This window comes from Acanthochromis polyacanthus, chromosome 1, assembly GCF_021347895.1.
Source record: "Acanthochromis polyacanthus isolate Apoly-LR-REF ecotype Palm Island chromosome 1, KAUST_Apoly_ChrSc, whole genome shotgun sequence".
Classification (NCBI taxonomy): Eukaryota; Metazoa; Chordata; class Actinopteri; family Pomacentridae; genus Acanthochromis; species Acanthochromis polyacanthus.
The window spans coordinates 47,782,466-47,801,430 of record NC_067113.1 but is presented as its reverse complement, the minus strand read 5'-3'; the positions used below and the strand labels follow the sequence as shown (position 1 = coordinate 47,801,430).

The 18,965-nt window shown below is 39.9% G+C and overlaps 1 protein-coding gene across 2 annotated transcripts in view; it reads left to right on the top strand.

Moving 5' to 3' along the window:
• The first annotated feature begins 1,846 nt into the window (after window positions 1–1,846).
• Window positions 1,847–18,965, top strand: part of celf2 (cugbp, Elav-like family member 2) — a 302,904-nt gene continuing 285,785 nt past the window's right edge. The window contains exon 1 of one of the 2 annotated variants that reach the window (XM_022193739.2): window positions 1,847–2,097. In XM_022193739.2, the coding sequence (XP_022049431.1) occupies window positions 2,045–2,097 (53 nt within the window). In that variant the 5' untranslated portion in view covers window positions 1,847–2,044. Of the gene's footprint in view, window positions 2,098–2,319; window positions 2,343–18,965 lie in introns of those variants that run through there. The other variant, XM_051947272.1, reaches the window with a different exon arrangement.

Below are 18,965 nucleotides of genomic sequence, written 5' to 3'. Positions count from 1 at the left end.
GGCCAATGAACTAGTTTGACTTCAGAGAAATAAGCTTTTCTTCTACAATCAAAGGTATGTTTAGTTACTAATTACAGAATGATTGGTGGCATGAATACACATTTTAAGGACTTTAAATCCTAAAATTAAAGTCTAGAAGTTATCCAGCTAATTAATTTCCAACTATTTAAAATTAACTGTTACTTCGTTAAAAAATTTGAGTTTAAATTTCATTCAGTGTTATGTTGGTGGAACTACTAACAGTTCTACATCAACACATAAAAACAAAGTTTGCAACTGAAAAAGTCTCCTCTAAACCAATTTAGATTAAAGCAACCGTACATTTAGATGCATGGTGCTGAGAGGATCCCACAATTACTATCAAAGTGCATGAATCTTTTTGAGTTAAGACAACTTATAATGGAATCAAGTTAAATCAACGAATTATTCTGAATTCGGAGAATTAGTATTTCTAATTATTATTTTAGAATAATTAGCAGCATAAATGCACATTTTAAGGACTCCTGAAGCTAAAGTGGAGACGTTATCCAGTTATAATGAATTCACTACAATCTACAGTTTGTTTCAAGCTAAATCAACACAGAAATTTGAGTTGCATTTACACACAATATTAAGTTGGTGCAATTACTTCGAAACAACTCATCAAAACAATGTTTCTTCAAAAGTTATTCTAAATCAATCAGTTTTAATCTTCCAACCATGCCTTTAATTCCATGGTGCTAACATTATACATGCATTTTTTGTCTTTTTGAGCTCTGACAACTTGTAATGAAATTATGTTCAGCCCTTTAACTATATTGAGTTCGCAGAATTAGCTGGTTCTCTGCTGTCAAAGGTGTTTTATTTTTAAAATAACCAATGTAGAAGAGGGAAAAGCGTAAAAACAAGCTCTCATGAACTTTTTAAAACTGAGCTCAAATGGAGAAAAAATACTGTACAAAGTCAATTTTAATGAATGTGCTACAATGTTATCCAACAAACATTTCGCGTTAGCGGAATTAGCTTGTCACCTGCAATCAAAGGTAGGTTTATTTACTATGTAATTGATAGTATAAGAATTAAGAATTTGTCATCCTGATGTGAAAGTGGAGAAGTTATCAAGCCAATTTAATTAATTTATGACAACTTAAATTGTGTTTTAAATAAATTGCCACAGAAATTCAAGTTTAAATTACAGCCAATATTAAGTGGGTAGAATTAAAACGACTTCAGAATAAATGATTGACAAAATATGTATTATTGGTAGTGGAACTATGTTTATAAGGAGAAAGAATTCATTATCAAGCCAATTTAATTAATTTACTGAAGTTTTAATTTGGTTTTAAATTGATTCATGGATAAATCTGAGTTTAAATTACACAAACTGAAAAGGATTAAGGCATGCATTTAATGAAATGATGCCAACAGGTTCCTCTAAAAGTGCAATCCAACAGGTCTCCGAAAGCAGAATCTTCCAGTAAAATTAAGTAAAGCTGCATTTAAACATGCACTTCCCATCGACATCAGATCCATCCTTTAATGAGGTTTGAGCGTAAAAATGAAACCAAACAAGACGCTGCTTGTTTCAAATTGGTTTTCCAGTTTGCCAGACCTTACAAACGGTGCGTAAACGCTTTTCCTACAGTGTGTTTTCTTGTTTTAAAGAAAAAGAAAGGTGAATGAGTTTCCAGAGTGGTTTTGGGTTTTTTTTGTTTGTTTTTTTACCCTCCTCAACTGTACATCTGTGCATTTCCAGCAGCAGCAGCTTGTCTGTGGAAGAAGAGGGACCGGAGGAAGCTCGGAGACGCGTCTGCAGAGCGCGCAGGCTTTGTACTGGAGGGGGCGGAGAGAGAGAGAGCGAGAGAGAGAGAGGTGAGAGCGAGAGAGAGAGAGGGAGAGAGAGAGCTGTGACAGCGCTCATCACCCACTGAACAACCAGGACGGGTTGCATCCGAGCAATCGCTGTCATTCGCAGACGGAGTTTACAGCCTTTGCGCCGCTTTTTCTTTCGATCTTTTTCTCGCCGCACCCCCTCCCTCTCCCGGTGCTGCCCAGCCAGTCGACCATGGTTTCTATAATTTCAGACCTGGACCCTCTGAAAAGCTGGAACGTGTTAAGGTAAGCGCCCCGGTTAGTTTCTCCACAGCCTCGGCCATTGTCGGTGTATCCGGAGGAGGAACGGGAGGCAGAAGTGCGCTGGTGTCCTTCCTCTCTTCTATCTCTATCTGTCTCTGTGTTTTTATTTTTTGTTGTGTTTTTTTCCCCTCTTCTCTGGGAAAATAAGGGTGGGACGCGGCGCAGACAGGAGGTCGCCGCCGTGTGTGTGTCAGAGATCCACGGCGGTGGTGTTTGGTGGCGCTGCGGTGCGTAATTACGCACGGTTTTTTTGCACCTTTTTTTTTAATTTATTTTTTTGTTTTGGCATTTTTTTTTGTTCTGTTCTGTTATCTGCTGTCTACTTTTCTGAGCTGCTCTCCTGCTCTGCTGCTCTGCTCTGTCATGAGTCATGCGAGCTGCTGCCTCTGCTGCTGCTGTTGCTGTTGTGGTGTCCGCGTACATCTCATTAACCCTCCTGCGCTTCATCGCCACCATCATCTCCAAAACTTCGTCCATCTCAGCCCAGGGAAGAAGTACGAAGCAAACCCTCATTTATCTCCTCCCAGCCCTCCCACTCCTCCTCCTCCTCCTCCTCCTGCCTCCCTACCTCCCTCCCAATACTGATTTGGTCCCCTCAAAAATGTTGCTGGCAGCCAAGAAGAAAAAAAAGTACACCCCTCCAGGAATTTATCTTGAAACATTTACTCATGGCTGATTGCCTGCTGCAGCAGCGCTCTTAGAAGAACATTAAATTTTATCTCCAGTACATGTTTCAGGCAACACAGGCACTTATTTCTTGGCAAAGAATACCTGATACTAAATTTCCTTCCCGTGAGGTCAAAGGTGAAGCTCCTCCAGCTCTGCACTCTTTTATTTCCTCCTCCCCTCCTCTTTTTTTTTTGTCAAACAGCTATCGGACTCATCCGGGCTACATCTCGGACCTGCAGAAATCACTCCGAATACATTCACTGTCATTAAGCATCTCAGCAGAAAGAGGAAAAAAAGCCCCATGAATTTAAAAGCCCGGGATTTAAAAGGCCTTGTCCCTGAATATTTCAGCCATTTGATAAATAAGTCATTATTCCCTCGACAGATTTCGGGGCGGCAGCGGCGGCGGGGACTATCGCAAATTCTATTTCAGAAAAACGGAGACAGAAACCCTCAAGACCCGCAAATTATTTTTCTTTTAATGCCGCCTCTGCATCCCCCCTCTTCTTTTATCATTTCTTACCCCTCCCCCTCCCCCCTCCACTACTCGCTGCCCTCCATCCCGACCATCATTATCCGCCAAATCCAAAATAGAAAGCGAGCAGAGCAATGTAGAGCAGGCGTATTTCACTGAACTGCTGATGGACGAGGAAGAAGAAGAGGAGGAGGATGAGTATGAGGAAGAGGGGGAGCTAAATGATGTCATTTCCAAATGATGACCATTCAGACTGAAATATAGGCCGTGCGGCTGACCTGACACATGCTCATAAATAGCCGCGGCGGAGGCTTCCTCTGCGGACACGCTCTCGGTCTATTTCCTTAACGGGGACACATCTCTTGGTGGAAAAAAGTCACTTTTAGGCTAATTTTAGCACCGATAGGACTCCATGATTGGTGTTTTGGAGCTGGGGACGGCCATGTTTGCTCGGCAGGTGAAAGGTCAAAGGTCAGCGATGGGGCTTGAGAGTCAAATTATGCAAGAAGAAGAAGTAGTAGAAGAAAAAACAGCAGGAAGAGGTGCTTCTTCTCCTTCTTTTGATTAAACCTTAAAGATTAGAGGCCCTCTCTGGTGCATCTTAATAAACACACAGTCACTCTTTGCTAAACTTGCTCCCTCATTCCCTCACAAACACACTCCTCAGTCGTCTATGTTAATGAAGCACCTCAGTGGCAGTGGCGGCGGCGTTGTTTTCCCCCTAATGAGACTCACCTCCGTCACGCTCCGACACACTCGCATCATAAACACGGCAGTAACAAGCCGCCGTCGTCGAGCGTCAACCTCTGATTTAGTCGTTTGCGAAATTTCAAAAACACTTTGTCCGAATCCGGTGGAATTTAAGAACCTTCCCGGACTACGGAAGTGATATAATCAGCCGGCGTGCCGCGCATATTAGCGCAGTTAGCTGATTAACGCAGGCAGCTCTTCGGAATTTTAAGTGACGAGCGTGTGCACGTGATCTTCTGCAGGGCGTGTCAGCTCCTGTGCATTTTCTTTGCCTTATATTTGCTTTGTTTTTTCCTATTTTACACACTCTGTCACTACGTATGAGCTCATGTTCCGCGGACGGATGCTGGAAATCTGCCTCTCACAGAGCATCACATATCTCAAGTGCAGTTCAGTTATTCCATAATGAGAAACAGCATGCATGGTAATTCCATCTGATTGCATCCGGCTAACACACACACACACACACACGCATGGCAACGACAAGGTGTATTCAGTTAAAGGAAGGGCACAGCGCAGGTTTTTTTAATTCTATCACCCTCTGAATAAATCGCATCTGGGGATCAATTTTATGAGCGAAATCAGCCCCAAACAAATTTTTAATTCGCCATCATTGCTCTGCTTCATCCGATCACCTGCATGATTTCGCTTCATCCCGCAGCGACGGAGAGGGAGGAGCGAGAGCAACGACTTGACCTCTGACCTCTGCAGTGTTGGTTTTAATTAATCCACTTAAAGGCCCGCTTCTTCTTGCATCATGTGTCGCTGTCTGTGCTGCCGGACGGCGCAAATCCATCGGCCTAATTAGCAGAACCGACCGTTTGACTCTTTAGATCCCCTCTGATGGCGTGGTGTCGGAGTGTGTCGGGATTATGCTGGTTTTAAGGTGGAAAAGTGCCCACTGAAGCTGCAATTTTGAGCGTTGTCTGCCCTTTCAAATGCCACTGGAGCTGTTATGTGGAATCCGCTAATTTGCTATTGTTGAGTTCTGAATGAGAATTACACGTGAAATTCGCACGGACCTCTGAGTTTGACGCATGTGGAACGATGACGGCGGTCGGCTCACGTGTCGAGCTGTTTTCATGACTATCAGGTCAGAGGAAACACCTCTGAGCTGCAAGTAGAAGAAGCTTAAGTCACAGTTCAGGTAAACAATACGAGCTGTAATTCCACATGAGCCGTGGTTTTCTCCCGCTGCAGAATAAAGCGCCGAAGTCACCTTTTGGCCTTTGTAAAACAGCTCAATTTAGAGCTGCCGTCTGGTGACGCACCTCAACCAGAGCTTTTCTTTTAAACCATCACATCACTTGATCGAAGCCGCCTCTGACAAGCCGAAGTGAAAGCGGCGGTTGGCAGGAGGGAGGGTCGCTGTGCGGCGGGGGCGGGGCTTGCTGCTCACTCCTCGCTTCCCGCGGCCGTCAATCAAAAGCCTTTTGCGGCGGCGGAGAAACAATACGGCATTGAGCGGACGGGGCGGGCAGACGGAGGGAAGAGAGGGAGGGCTGAGTTCCTCTCGTTGGAGTCGGCGAGGAGATAATTATATAGTTGAGGCGAGAGTGCGTCACTAAACACAAAAGAGGCAGAGGGGGGGAGGATGATGGACGGGAGGAAAGAGGAGGAAAGACTCCTTCAGGTGTGAGTTTGTTGCGAGGAAGACGGCGTTTTATTAAAAGTTGGAGCATCGCCTCTGATATGAAGTCGCTTTTTAATCACGGTTATCCTTGTGGGGTTTGCACTGGTGTGTCAGTGCATTTCTGAGGTACTTGTTAGTGACTTCTCAGAGATAAATATTGTGCGTTTTACTCCTCCTGTATTAATTTGACAGCTGCATTGACTCGTTGCTTTGCAAAACATATGATTTTATAAAGTGTCACATTTTTATACAGAAACTGTCCGAACCCCAGGAGCTGGATTTGAAAGACAGGTTGTCTATTTTTTTTTAAATGTCACAATTACACCATTTATCACAGTTAGAAACAGTGAAAACAGAAAAATTCATCAGATTTTCACCGTTCAGACAGTCTTTGAACTAATCATGTGTGACATACAGCACAGTCGAAGAAATTGTCCAAATCTCAGCTAAAAATCACGATTTTTCATCGAAATCCTGTAATTCTACATGCCTCGCGTAAAAATTAGCCAAAAAGTAAATCCTTTATTTAAAGTAGATTCTGTAAAAAAACTGAAAATGTTTGAAAAACTGGAAATAAAATCATCATATTTTCACATTTCAGTCACTGAACGAATCATGATTTGTCTTTATGTTCTGAAAATTGTCAAAATACGAGCATAAAACTGCATATTTTCATCAAAATCCATGTAAGTCTATAGATCTCATTTGAAAATTTACCAGAAGTAAATCATTTATTTCAACGAGAATCTGTGAAAACCCGACAAAATCATCAGACTTTCAACTTTCAGACAGTCTTTGAACTAATCACGTGTGACATACAGTTCAGTCGGAAAAAAAAAGATCCACATCTAAGTGTGAAATTGAAATATTCTGTTAAAACCCTGTTAATTCTACATGCCTCATGTAAAAATTTTCCAAAAATAAATCACACATTTAAACTCGAATCTGTGAAAAGTTGACCAGATTTTCAACTTTCCCGCAGTCTTTGAACTAGTCATGAGTGACATACGGCTCAGTCAAAAGATTTGGCCAAATGCAAGCGTAAAATCACAATATTTCATCAGAATACTGTTATTTCTGCATGCCTTGTTTAAAAATTTTCCAAAAAATGAAACGTATATTTCAGCTAAAATCTGTGGAAAACTGAAAAGTTCATCAGATTTTCAACTTTTAGACAATCTATAAACTAATCATGTATGACAAACAGTTCAATTGTGAAAATTCTTACAATTGCAATGATTTTTGGCTGAACTGAAACAGTAAAAATAGGAGAATTCATCAGATTTTTAACTTTCGGACGGTCTTTGAACTAATCATGTGTGATGTACAGTACAGTTGAGAAAATTGTCCAAATCTAAGCCAAAAAATCATGATATCTCATCAAAGTCCTGTAAATTCTACGCACGTTGTTTAAAAATTTGTGAAAAATAAATCATTTATCTCAACTAGAATCTGTGGAAAACCACTTCTTGTCAAAACTAGAAAGCTCTTAGTGACTCAGCTGTGATTAATCGTCACGAAACAATTCAGTAACGTTTTGGTGGAATTAGGTTGAACTGCAGGCAGTGTTACACACAGCCAAGAGGATAGAAAGAGATCTGTAAAAACATTAATAGCATGTAGAGTTATAATTTTTCTCCCGATATTGATAACAGCTGTTTTCTGTTGTAGTTTTTTTAAACTTTTTGCAACATAAATAGCGAAAGAAATTCAACTTTTTTTTGGTTTATATATGATATATGTCATAATTCTGTCTGAATGCACACGAGTCATGTTAGAGTTTTCTGTCCTTCTAGTCTTGCTTGTTGTGTTTCCACAGAGGTGCAGGACTTCATATTTTCAGTGAAAAATGAGCCCACAGTGAGTAAGAACGCGACAGGAGCACAAAACATCCAGACAATGCTTGGAGTTCTGCAAGTAATCCAGGATGAAAACTTAAAAACTGCCAAAAAAAAAACCCTTGAAATCTAAGAGGCTGCATGTTTGTTATCTTCCAGTTTAGTGGAGATGTTTGATTTTTTTTTCTTGCCGTTTCCTGGAGTAAAAACATCTGGAGGGAAAAAAAAAGAAAAAAAGAAGAGGTTTAAATGGACACAGTTTAGATGAGAAACGTTCCAGAGCTGCTCAGACCTGGACGCTGTTCTGCTTTTACAAGGAGTGTGTTTGAGTCGCAGTGCTGAATCATTCCCAGCCTTGTGAGTGTGTGGACTCGCTGTTCTCGTCCCGTCCTCTGCATTTGTTGCCCGATTCAGCGTTCCTCTTGTTTGATTTCATCCAGAAGTGAGATTACCTAGCCACCGCCGGCTTACACATCACACACACAGACACACAATCCGAGGACGTTGTGTGTCTCTTTGATGTTGTTTTTGACTGAAACAAGTCTCGTTTCGTGTCAGAGTGAACGCAGGCGCTGCTTTTTTCTCCAACAACGATCCCCATTTAAAGCGCAACACCTTTACTGAGTGTGTGTTCGAGTGAGAACGTAAATTTTGTATTTACAGTCGGGAGTGGCTTAAAATTAGGGTTCGAGTTCGTACATGTCAAGAAATGAGCGTAAATCAACACAACGTCCTCTGAAGTGATGGAAACCGAGATAAAGTGTGCGTTCAGTGGCATGAAATCAAATGTCCACTGCCTCGTCTTTTCTGTTTATTTTCTTTTTGCGTTGTTTTCTTTGCCATAGTGTCGGTTTTATTATCCCTCCAGTTTTATCTTTATCTATCCTTATCGTTTCTTCTTCAGTATTTCTCTTTTTATAGATTTTTTTTCTCTTTTATTTCCCTGAACTTTTGTTTTGAACAAAATCGTCACCTCTCCGATAAAGAACGTTTGAGTCATTCAGTAAAATGCAGTTTAGGTCTAAAATAAAGTTTGCAACAATGAAGTTGGGTATTGCGGCAGTCATCAAGTTTTTTTAAGCAGGAATCAAACATTTCTATATGAAACAGCTTAAATCAAAGCTGTTTTTGTCACATTTTTACTCGAAAAAAAATTTCTATACGCTTTCTGAATATTTTACGGGTTTTTGTAGTGCTTTTATGTCACAATTTTGTCTCATTTTGGTCATTTTACATCTTTATGGAATGGTTTTGCATCACAGATTTGTTATTTTTGTTCTTTGTTTTGTACATTTTGCATCATTTTACATTTTGAATTTGTTTCGATGCTTGTCTCCTGTCTCTCAACACTTTTCACGATTCCGACAAAGATGTTTCTCCATGCTGAATATTTCCGCTCTGTTCACCCTTTTCAAGCCATGCTGCATTTATTTTATTGCTCAGTTTTGTTTCATTGTGCTCTCAATCTGTGTAATTAGTTTCTATACTTGTCTTCTTTTTGCCCTGCAGTTCAACTGAATATTCACAGATTTTTTTTTTTTAATCAAATGACTGTTGGTTGCAACTGAGTCAGTCTTGGTTTCTTTTTTACATTGAGGATCACAGAATTTTTAGTTGTTCACAGAACGTGGTGCAAATGCTTCGTTTTTGGTGGATTTTTAAATGAGACGTGAAAACAAATACTTAAATTTTGAGCTCAGATTCGGTTCATTGTAGTAGCAGAGCTGCATGTGAAAATCCAACAATTCTGTGTACTCTGTGTCCACTGTCTGCAGTTCAGCCAAATATTCATAGAATTTTTGTCACGTGACTGGTAGTCGCAGCTGAGTCAGTCGTGTCTTTTTAATTGCATGGACGATCATAGAATTTTTAGTTTTTTGCAGAATGTGGGGAAATGCTTTATTTTTGGAGACTTTTTAAATGACGTGAAGAAAAATATGTACAATTTAAATAATAAAGCATTAAGAAAAGACAAAAATCTATCTTCAAATTTACAAAGCTGGACTCATCATGTCCAAGATTTGACATAAATCATGAAAAGGAAGATGTGAAAGTTGTTTTTCTTTTATTATTAATTTTAAAAATGAAAAAAAAAAACAGTCCACAGGTGTTACTAATACAGGAAATAATCGCTACTCTACAACTATATTTACATTTTCACATTTCACTTTGTTTTGCTGTTTCTTTTAAATGAGACAAAGAAAAATATGTGCATTTTAAGCTACACGAGTAGTTCCAGGACCTTTGGAAAGCTGAAAATCCATCGATTCTCAGTGCGTTTCCAGTGTCTGGCTCTGATAAATGATGTCACTTTGATTATTTCTCAAAGATGGTACACATCTCCAACCCAGCGTTGGGTTTTGGGGTTCAAAGGCCAGTTTTGCTTGTGTTTTTGTAATTAATTTTCTATCTCAACTTTAGCTGCTCGCTGTAACCTATACATTCATCGTTTCTGCACACACACACACACACACACAGACATGCACACACTCTTAACACCAGTGGCCCAAAGTGACAAATCTGTTTAATAATGCACCACCTGGAGCACGGCACTCTATCTGGCGCTCTCTTTCACCAGCGACACACACAAACACACACTAATCATTCCCTCCGGCTGTATTTTACTGCTGTACTTTGTTATAGTCTTATTCTCAAAGGTGCTGCTGCCATGCGCACGGCGAGGCCGAGGCCACATAAAGCAGCTTCACACCCGTGTGAGCGTTTCCACCGGCGACACACAGCCGTCTTCACGTTGTCGGATTCTTTATAAAATCCCTCCTTTTTTCTGTTTTTTTTTTTTTTGCAGGTTTGTCTTCCAATCTTTGGATTCCTCCTCCTCTTTTTTTTTTTCTTCAGTGATCATCTACAAGCATGTAACCAGCAGGGGAAAAAGAGGTGGAAAAAAATAGATCTTGTCTGCATAAATAAACAGCTTTTTCCTTGCAAACTGAAAAGCAAGAGCAGTGGAAGAGGAGGGATGAGAGGTGAGAGGAAAGAGGAAAGGAAAACATTGGCACTCTGCCTGGTGGAAATGAGGGGGGGGGGAGGAAATAATCTCTTTGTGTGTGACTGATGGATGCTCGAATTGAAGCCAGAAAAATGCAGACAATGCAGGACCAGGGGCCAAAATCAAAAACTGACCAATCGTAGCGAGGGTTTGCTTTTGTAAGGGTCAGGTTGTAGCTGTGCAGCTCCAGAGGCCATCTGTCGGGAAATCGTTCTTCTTCTTGTGCACGGTTATGATTTACAGTGTAATTTAGGCAAAGAATGACTTTAACTGTTGATGTTTTGGTGGCTTAGGTGCAGTTCAGTTGATTATACTGCAGGATGTTGTTTCACACTCTTCAAACGACCTTTTTTTGAATGGAGTCTGGCGTAAAAAAAATTGTCAAAATTTTTGTCAGGTGACTGTTGGTTACAGCTGAGTCGGTCATGGTTTTTTTAGTTTCACTGAGAAGCACACAATTTTTCATTTTTGACAGAAAATGTTTCAAGCAAATGGTTTCATTTTGACAAATTTTTAAACGAGGCATGTAGAATGAACAGATTTTGATGCAATATTGTGATTTTAGGCTTAGATTTAGTTAATATTCATAGACGAGTAGTTGAAGAAAAGTTGGAGAGAGGGTCAAGGGGCCAACTTGGAAGGAAATCGTTATTTTTCTTGTGCATGGTTATGATTTACAGTGTTATTTAGAAAAACAATAACATTAAAAATGTTGGGTTTTTTTGATTGCTTGGATACAGTTTGGTTGATTATACTGCAGGATAATCAACCAAATGGACACACTTAAAACAACCTTTTTCTGAATGAAGTCTGGCATAATGTTTTTTTTTTAAACAGTCAAATTTAAAACAAGTAATTGAATTTTTGCTAAATAACTGTTGGTCACAGCTGAGTCATTTGAGGCTTTTCAGTTTTGTCAAGAAGCACAGAATTTTTAATTTTTGACAGAATGTGTTTCGAGCTAATGGTTTATTTTTGGCAAATTTGTAAATGAGGCATGTGGGTTGTATTGACTTTAGCATCATGATTTTAGACTTAGATTCTGTTTGCTTTCTCTGGAGATCTGTTACAAATGAATAGGAGAGCTGAAAATCCAATAATTCTTTGTGTTTTTACAGTTTCTAGATCTGATAAATGATGTAATTTTGGTGATTACATGCATTTTACACTTCAAGGGTTCAGAGGGTCAAGAGGCCCATTTGTTTTCTGAAGGAAATTATTTTTCTTGTGTGTCTTCTACACTGTTATTCAGAAATAAATCACTAAAATATCTGATGCTGATGGCTAAGATGCTGTTTGCTTGATTATACTGCAGTATAGTGTTCTCAAAGGCAAATTGTATTGTTCCACACTCTTAAAACTGCCTTTTTTCTGAATGAGGTTTGACATGAAAAACAGTCTAATTTAAAACATTTCCAGTTCTGCCACAAAGTCACAGAATTTTTGTCGCATCACTGTTGATTACAGCTGAGTCAGTCACGGCTTTTTAGTTTCGCTGAGGAGCACAGAATTAATTGTTTTTCACAGAATCTGGTTCAAGAATAAGGCTTATTTTTTTGCACATTTTTAAATGAGGCATGTAGAATAAAGTGATTTTGAGCTTAGATTTGGTTCATTTTCTTCGCAGTGCAGCGCGTTCCACATGAGTAGCTCAAGGACTGTTGGGAAGCTAAGAATCCATATTTTATTGCATTTTTTTCAGCTTCTGGCTCTGAAAAATGGTGTGATTTTTGCAGATTTTTCTAAAGATAGCATATGTTTCAAACCTGTCACTGGGTTTTCAGGCTTAGAGGGGTTTTTTTTGTTTTTTTTTAAATGAAAATCATTGTTCTTGTGCATAATTGAAAAAAATCACCTAAGAGGTTGGTGTTAATGGCTAATATGGAGTTTGGTTAATTATGCTACAGTGTAATGTTCTCAAAGTCTAACTGTATTGTCCCACACTTTAACAACTGCATTTTTCTGACAACGTGTTGCTCCAAACCACTTAATTCTGTGTGAAGTTTGTCATGAAAAAAATGATCAAACTTGAAAAATGTCCAATTCAACCAAAAAGTGAATTAATTTTCACCACGACTGTTGATCACAGCTGAGTCAGTCATGCCTTCTCAGGTTTTCAGAGGAACACAGATTTTTTATTTTCTTTTATTTTGCCAGAATCTGATTTCAACAAACTGTTTATTTTGGGGAGACTTTTACATGAGACGTGTAGAAAAAAGTGATTTTGAGCTTAGAGTTGGTTCATTTTCTTGGCAGAGCGGTTCAAGGACTGTTCTAAAGCAAAGAATCCAGTATTTTTTGTGTGTTTTTACAGCTTCTGGTTCTGATGAGTTGTCTCATTTTTACACTATGGTATAATGTTCTCAAAGCCAAACATTTATTGCCGGAAAACCACATTTTTCTAGATAAAGTTTGACATGATAAAAGGTCAATTCAACCAAAAAGTCGCTGAATTTTTGTCACGTAACTGTTGGTCACAGCTGAGTCAGTCATGGCTTTTTGGTTTTGCAGAGGACCACAGAATTTTTTGTTTTTTGCAGAATCTATTTTAAAGGACCTGTTTATTTTGGGGAGATTTAAAAAAAAAAAGAGACATGTAGAATAAGATGATTTGAGGCTATATTGACCTAACTACCTTTTTTGCTTTAGAGAGTTATGAGACCAATTCCTGTTGCGCATGGTGACGTTGTACTTTGTTGTTTTGAAGATGAATCACTAAAAAAAGTCACTGCTGACGACTCAGATGCGGTTTGCTTGATTATACTGCAGCATAATGTCCTCAAAGGCTAAAATTCATTATTCTACACTCTGAAAGATGTCGCTTCTGAATGAGGTTCGGCGTGAAAAAGGTCGAATTTAAAACATGCTGAATGGCGGCGGGGGGAAAAAAATCGACTGTCAGCAGCTTCATTCCAAAAAATACCCGAACGAGGCTTCAGAAACCTGCATCGGTCACAGTGCAGAGGAGAGAGAAATGCAGCGGGGATGAGAGGGGGAGCTAATGAATTATGGGTGGCCTGTGAATAGAGGGAGAGAGGTCTGCGCTCCGTCGCTCTCCTCCTCCTCCCGGGTTAGGGAAGTGTCATGCTGCGAGTGTTGCCATGCAGATGGTGACCCTGGAGTGTTGCAAAAGGAAAGAGGAGGAGGAGGAAGAAAAAGGAAGGAATCTAAAACAGAGAGAGAGAGAGGATTGTTTTGTTTCTTATTAAACCGTCTGAACGGAACAGGAAGCAGCACTGATTGACTGCAGAGGTTTAATCGCAGTTTGCTGCCAGATTTGAACAGTTTTTCTGTCTCTAAACACTGATCCTCAGGTTGATAACAAACTGGTGCAGGAATAAGAACTTCCACAAATCTCCAATGCAGTGAGTTCCAATAAATAGATCACACAGGGAACAGCGCTGCAGGGTGGAGTCCATATAGCGGGAATATTGGATGATGCAACGAGCCGAGCTGATTCGCTCCAGACTCTGAGTCGTCCTGTTGAAAGAGAGGAAAACCCCCTTTTCACCAACCACTGCTCAACAATCAAACTTTGCATCTTTAGCGCCATGTAATGTTACGAAAGGAACCGAAATTCATGAAATTCCTCAGTTCAGTGCTTTCGCTTTGCGTTTAAACGGACTACTTAATGTTAATTTGTATTTATTTGACCTTTATTTAACCAGGTAAAGATGTTTGACAGCCTTCTCATTTACAAACATGACCTGGCCAAGAGGCCTCATGTAGGAACTAGAAAAGCACTCAGAGTAGCGCAGTACTCCTCCAAGGCTGCTCATTCCCCCATATGGCATTGTCACAAATGCAGCATTATTTATTTATTTATTTTTAGAAATGCGGCAGTTGTTTATTAGTTATTGATGATCAGAAATTATGGCAACATAGAATGTGGCCGTTTAGTACAGATGTACCCACAATCAAAATGACCTTACGATTCGAACAGATACCGAATCACATGACATAAATATATGAAGCGGGTGGCGGGAATTGATGGGACTCGCAAACATCCAGGCTGAGGTGCAGAGAAGCAGTAGTTTGTAGAGGTTATCAAATCGTAAATAGTAAAGTATAAATGTGGAGTCATGGTTTTTCTCTGCTTCCTGTCATGATTGTTCTGCTTCCTTCGAGGTGCAGGACTTTATATTGCAGCAAAAAATGAGCCCAGAGTGAGTAAAAATGCAACAGGACCAAAAAAATGCTTGGAGCTTATTGAGTTAAAGGGTCAAAGTTTTGTGTTGGAATTGTTGCTTTCCACAACTTTGACACCAGTATTTACTTCTACTGCACATATACTAGTACAGCTGTTCCAAATATCAGTTATCAGTCAACTTGACTGCTAGTAATCATCATCAGTTGACCTCATGGGTTCACAAAGTCCCCATGATGTCATCTTCTCAAGGCTCCACATAAACATGGATGTCGGCTTGGAGCCTCAAATATGACATCATTCAACGTGTCCACATGCACATTCCTGCAATTATAGTGCAAAAAAATCCACAGCTGTCCACATCTGCCCAGTAGTATGATAAGACACGAAATTCTACATTAAAGACGTGAACCACAGCAGCAGTTTTAGATGTTTTAGGGAGTCCACTTCACTTACAGCATCCTAGAAATGAAGTAGAATCCTGATTAGTCATTTTTGTTTTGCCCTCAAATGGATTAACACATTAGTTTATTCTCTAGTCCTTTTGTCAGATTCGACTTGTTTTTCATTGACTCCTTTGGTCCCTCGGGTAAACCTCTAATTTAGCAGCTGAGTGGCTACCAGCCGGCTAGTAACCTCCAGTCGTGTTCAAGTGTGGTCCTTAGCTTCATGCTAACACCCTCCATTAGCTCCTCTTCATGTGCTACGCTTCTCGGTATCATCCATTCCAGTGCAGTTTGTTTTTGTCAGTCAGGAGCAGATTAGTCTGTGTTGCTGCTGAGAATCTTCCAGAGCTTCTTCTGCATGTCTGACTCAACAATTAGTTTCTTAAAACGGTTGACTTGTTATCAAAAGTGTCTCTGATGAAACCACATAAAAGTGAAGTTAAGTTCCTAGTTCGGCACGATTATGAAGCTTTTTATCAATTCCTTGAGTCTTGTGACCTTAAACTAATGTTCATTTCAATGAACTCCTGCAACAATGAAGGGCAGCTGTATGTAGAAAAGTATAGATTTCAGTCAGGTTCTGCTCTTCTTTTGCACAACTTGACCAAAAAAGTCCAGTTTTACTTCTTCATGTGCTTCAGCTGAGGGAGATTTTAGGCTTTCAAAACTCACCGTTGGGATTTCGAGAAACTCAGAAGATAAATTTAGCCCGACGTGGAAGTGAAAACATGACAACATCGGGAGACCGTTCTGTTTTGGTTTACTCGTTTTGCACAAGGATGGGTAAAAATGCACCTTCTAAGGTGTTCTTTCCGTGTTGTCGGCCACCTCCTTTACACACCTAAGAACTTTACTTGGTGGTGTAATTTTTTTGTCTTGTTTTTGTTGTTGGTCCATTCTTTTGTCACTTTGTAACCCAACACCAACACTGCCGTACTCTCTATATAATATGCCAAAAAGATGTTAGAACAAATGCAGCAAACCAAAAACGCTTGTTCTGCTCCGGTCATATTTTTGTTGTATGCGAGACAACTGGGCATTCTGACCCACAATCCTTTGCACAGCAGAAGATGTGTCACATAGTGTCTTGTTTGAGCTGCCAAGAATGAACCGAGGAGTGATTTCACAATGCAAACTGTGATGGATGTATGAGCAGGACGGTGACCAAGTGGAATGTCCAAACTTATGAATACTGCATATGACTGGGGATAATACACACTGAATATATTAAAGGTGTTCAAACCAATGCCAATGTATGCTGTATGTAAGTCAGGGGTGTCAAACTCATTTTAGTTCAGGGGCCACATTCAACCCAATTCGATCTGAGCTGGGACGGACCAATAAAATCACAGCATAATAACCAATAAATAACCAACTCCAAATTCTTCCTTTGTTTTAGTGCAAAAATGTTCACATTTAAGGAATTATCTTTTTACGAAACATTATGAGCATCCTGAAATTAAGAAAAATAAGATCAATTTCAACAACATTATGCCTCAGTTTATCATTTACACATTACAACCTACAGAACACAGTTTATCTACAATGGAACAAAACGTTTAGTCACAGACATCTGAAGCTGAATGATATAGTCTTTTACTTTATGATCAAAACGACAAAAGCCAGACAAAAAAAGGCAACAAGCAACAAAAACAAGACAAAGTATGATGATAATGAGACATGAAATGACAAAAAATGAGAAACGACAAGAAACAAAACAAAAAAGAGACAAACGACAAAAACATGACAAAAAAATTACATAAATGACACAAATTAGACAAAAAATGACAAAAGCAAGCAACAAAATGACAAAAAAATAGACAACACAAGCGAGAAAAAAAGGAAACAAAACGACAAAAACATGAGAAACGACAAAAGTCAGATGAAAAAACAACAAAAACAAGGCAAAATATTACAAAAATGAGACACAAAATGACAAAAACAATGAGCAATCTAGTATTTTACTTTACAATTTGCAGTTATTGTTTCTCTGTAAGTTTTACACTTTACAAAGTTATCCTGCGGACCGGATTGGACCCTCTGGAAGGCCAGCTTTGGCCCGCAGGCCGCATGTTTGACTCCCGTTTTAAACTCTAGCGTTGCTATATCGTAGAGCAGGACTGACCTAGTAATCAACTGCAAATCAAAGCTGCAATTTGAAACAAGCAAACTTGCAAATGCCACATGCTGCACCTTAAAGCATCCATTTCCAGCGCATGATAACCAAATTTTAAACTTTTAAACTGTCACGTCCATGCTTTCACTAATTCCTGCCATCCTCGTTGCAGTTTTAAAACTATTACACGTTGAATATGGAACTGCAGCAGGACTGTAAAAAGTTAAATCACAACTCAAACTGCAATACGTGTCAGAAACTTTCAATTATAGTCCTCGTCAAATTCCTCAGCCCTGTCTGGACACAGACCTGCAGCATGAATGAGCCACATTCATCCTCTGGAGACTCACCCGACCTTTAACCATAATCACTACGTGCCTCACCTCAACTGCAACTCTCCGAAATCTCATTTTGCAACCAAAATAGACGGATTTACCTCACGCAAACCTGATTTTCACCTCCAAACAGATGCAGAAATGTAACTGCGTGCACATATTCATGTCCCCCTGATGTGATTAATGTGACTTCAGACACACTTAGCAGGAGATGAAACCCCTGCTCTTGTAGCTTTTCTTTCTTTCTTTTTCACATTTTTCTTCCCCCTTATTTCTTCTCTTCTCGGACCACGTCGCCACAAAGCATCTTCAGATCTTTTGTGCGCTCCTGTTTGACATAATCCTGGTGTCTGTTGCCGTGGTTACACTGTCTTAATGTGCCATTGATGTGACTGTACGTATTAAAAGCAGCACTGACTCCCGGCGAAAGAAACTTTAAATGTGCCGCTCCCCCGTCTCTCCCCTCGCTGCCTCTTCTCTTCCTCAAATCTGTGACAGTCGTGTTTTCTTTGTGTGCGAAACAGAGAGCACAAGAGCACTTGTCTGTGCCACTTTGTTACTGAGAGGATTTAACTGATAGCGAGTTATTTTTGGATTGCACCTGATACGAGCTGATACCTTGTATTTTGCACACACTTAAAAAGAATGCGTGTTTTCCTCACAACAGAGGAGCTTCCTTTAAAACCTGCAGCACAACGTTTAGCATCAGGAGCTAATTCGATATTAGCTAAATCAACGTTGTAATCATCAGATTTATGGTTGTAATCCCGGTTGTGTTTGTGTGTCGTATCTCAGGCGATGAGCTCCGCCGCCGCCACATTATGACAACATTTCATCTCATCCCCCTCGACGCCGCACTTTCCGAAGATGACGGTAATTTGGATGAGATGTTTCGAGGCCTTTGGGTTCTCCCCCCCCCGTCCCCAGTGCACGGCAACATTAAAACGAGACTGGAGCGTGAACGTATGGCCGGCTATTAAATGGCAATCACACACAGAAGAGCTCTTTTATAGACGAACACATTTCTGCCTAATAGCTCTCGGAGCAGAGTCGTCCAAATATGACATTTCAAATGAAAGCCCTCTGAACGGCAGCCGGCGTCTATTAAAATCTTTGCCCAAATCTTTCAATTTGTCACTTTTTACGTGACGTGGGTCCGAATTTGCGGTGTGAAATTCTCGGCTTAGTTATGGGCTCATGAGCTGAGGGTCATTCCAGAACTGGAGGACATTTTAGATCCCAGTCATCACATTGCAAGTAATCCATGTCCAGAATACTAAAACATGCAGTTGTTATTTAAATTGACTTGTTCTGAGAGCAAATCTAAAAACGAGGAGGAAAGAATGTTCGAAAATGTTTTTTAAAATCCCAAATAAATCTGGAGTTCCCCCTAAAATGCCATTTTTCTCTTGTCCCACCCCCCGATGACCAAAT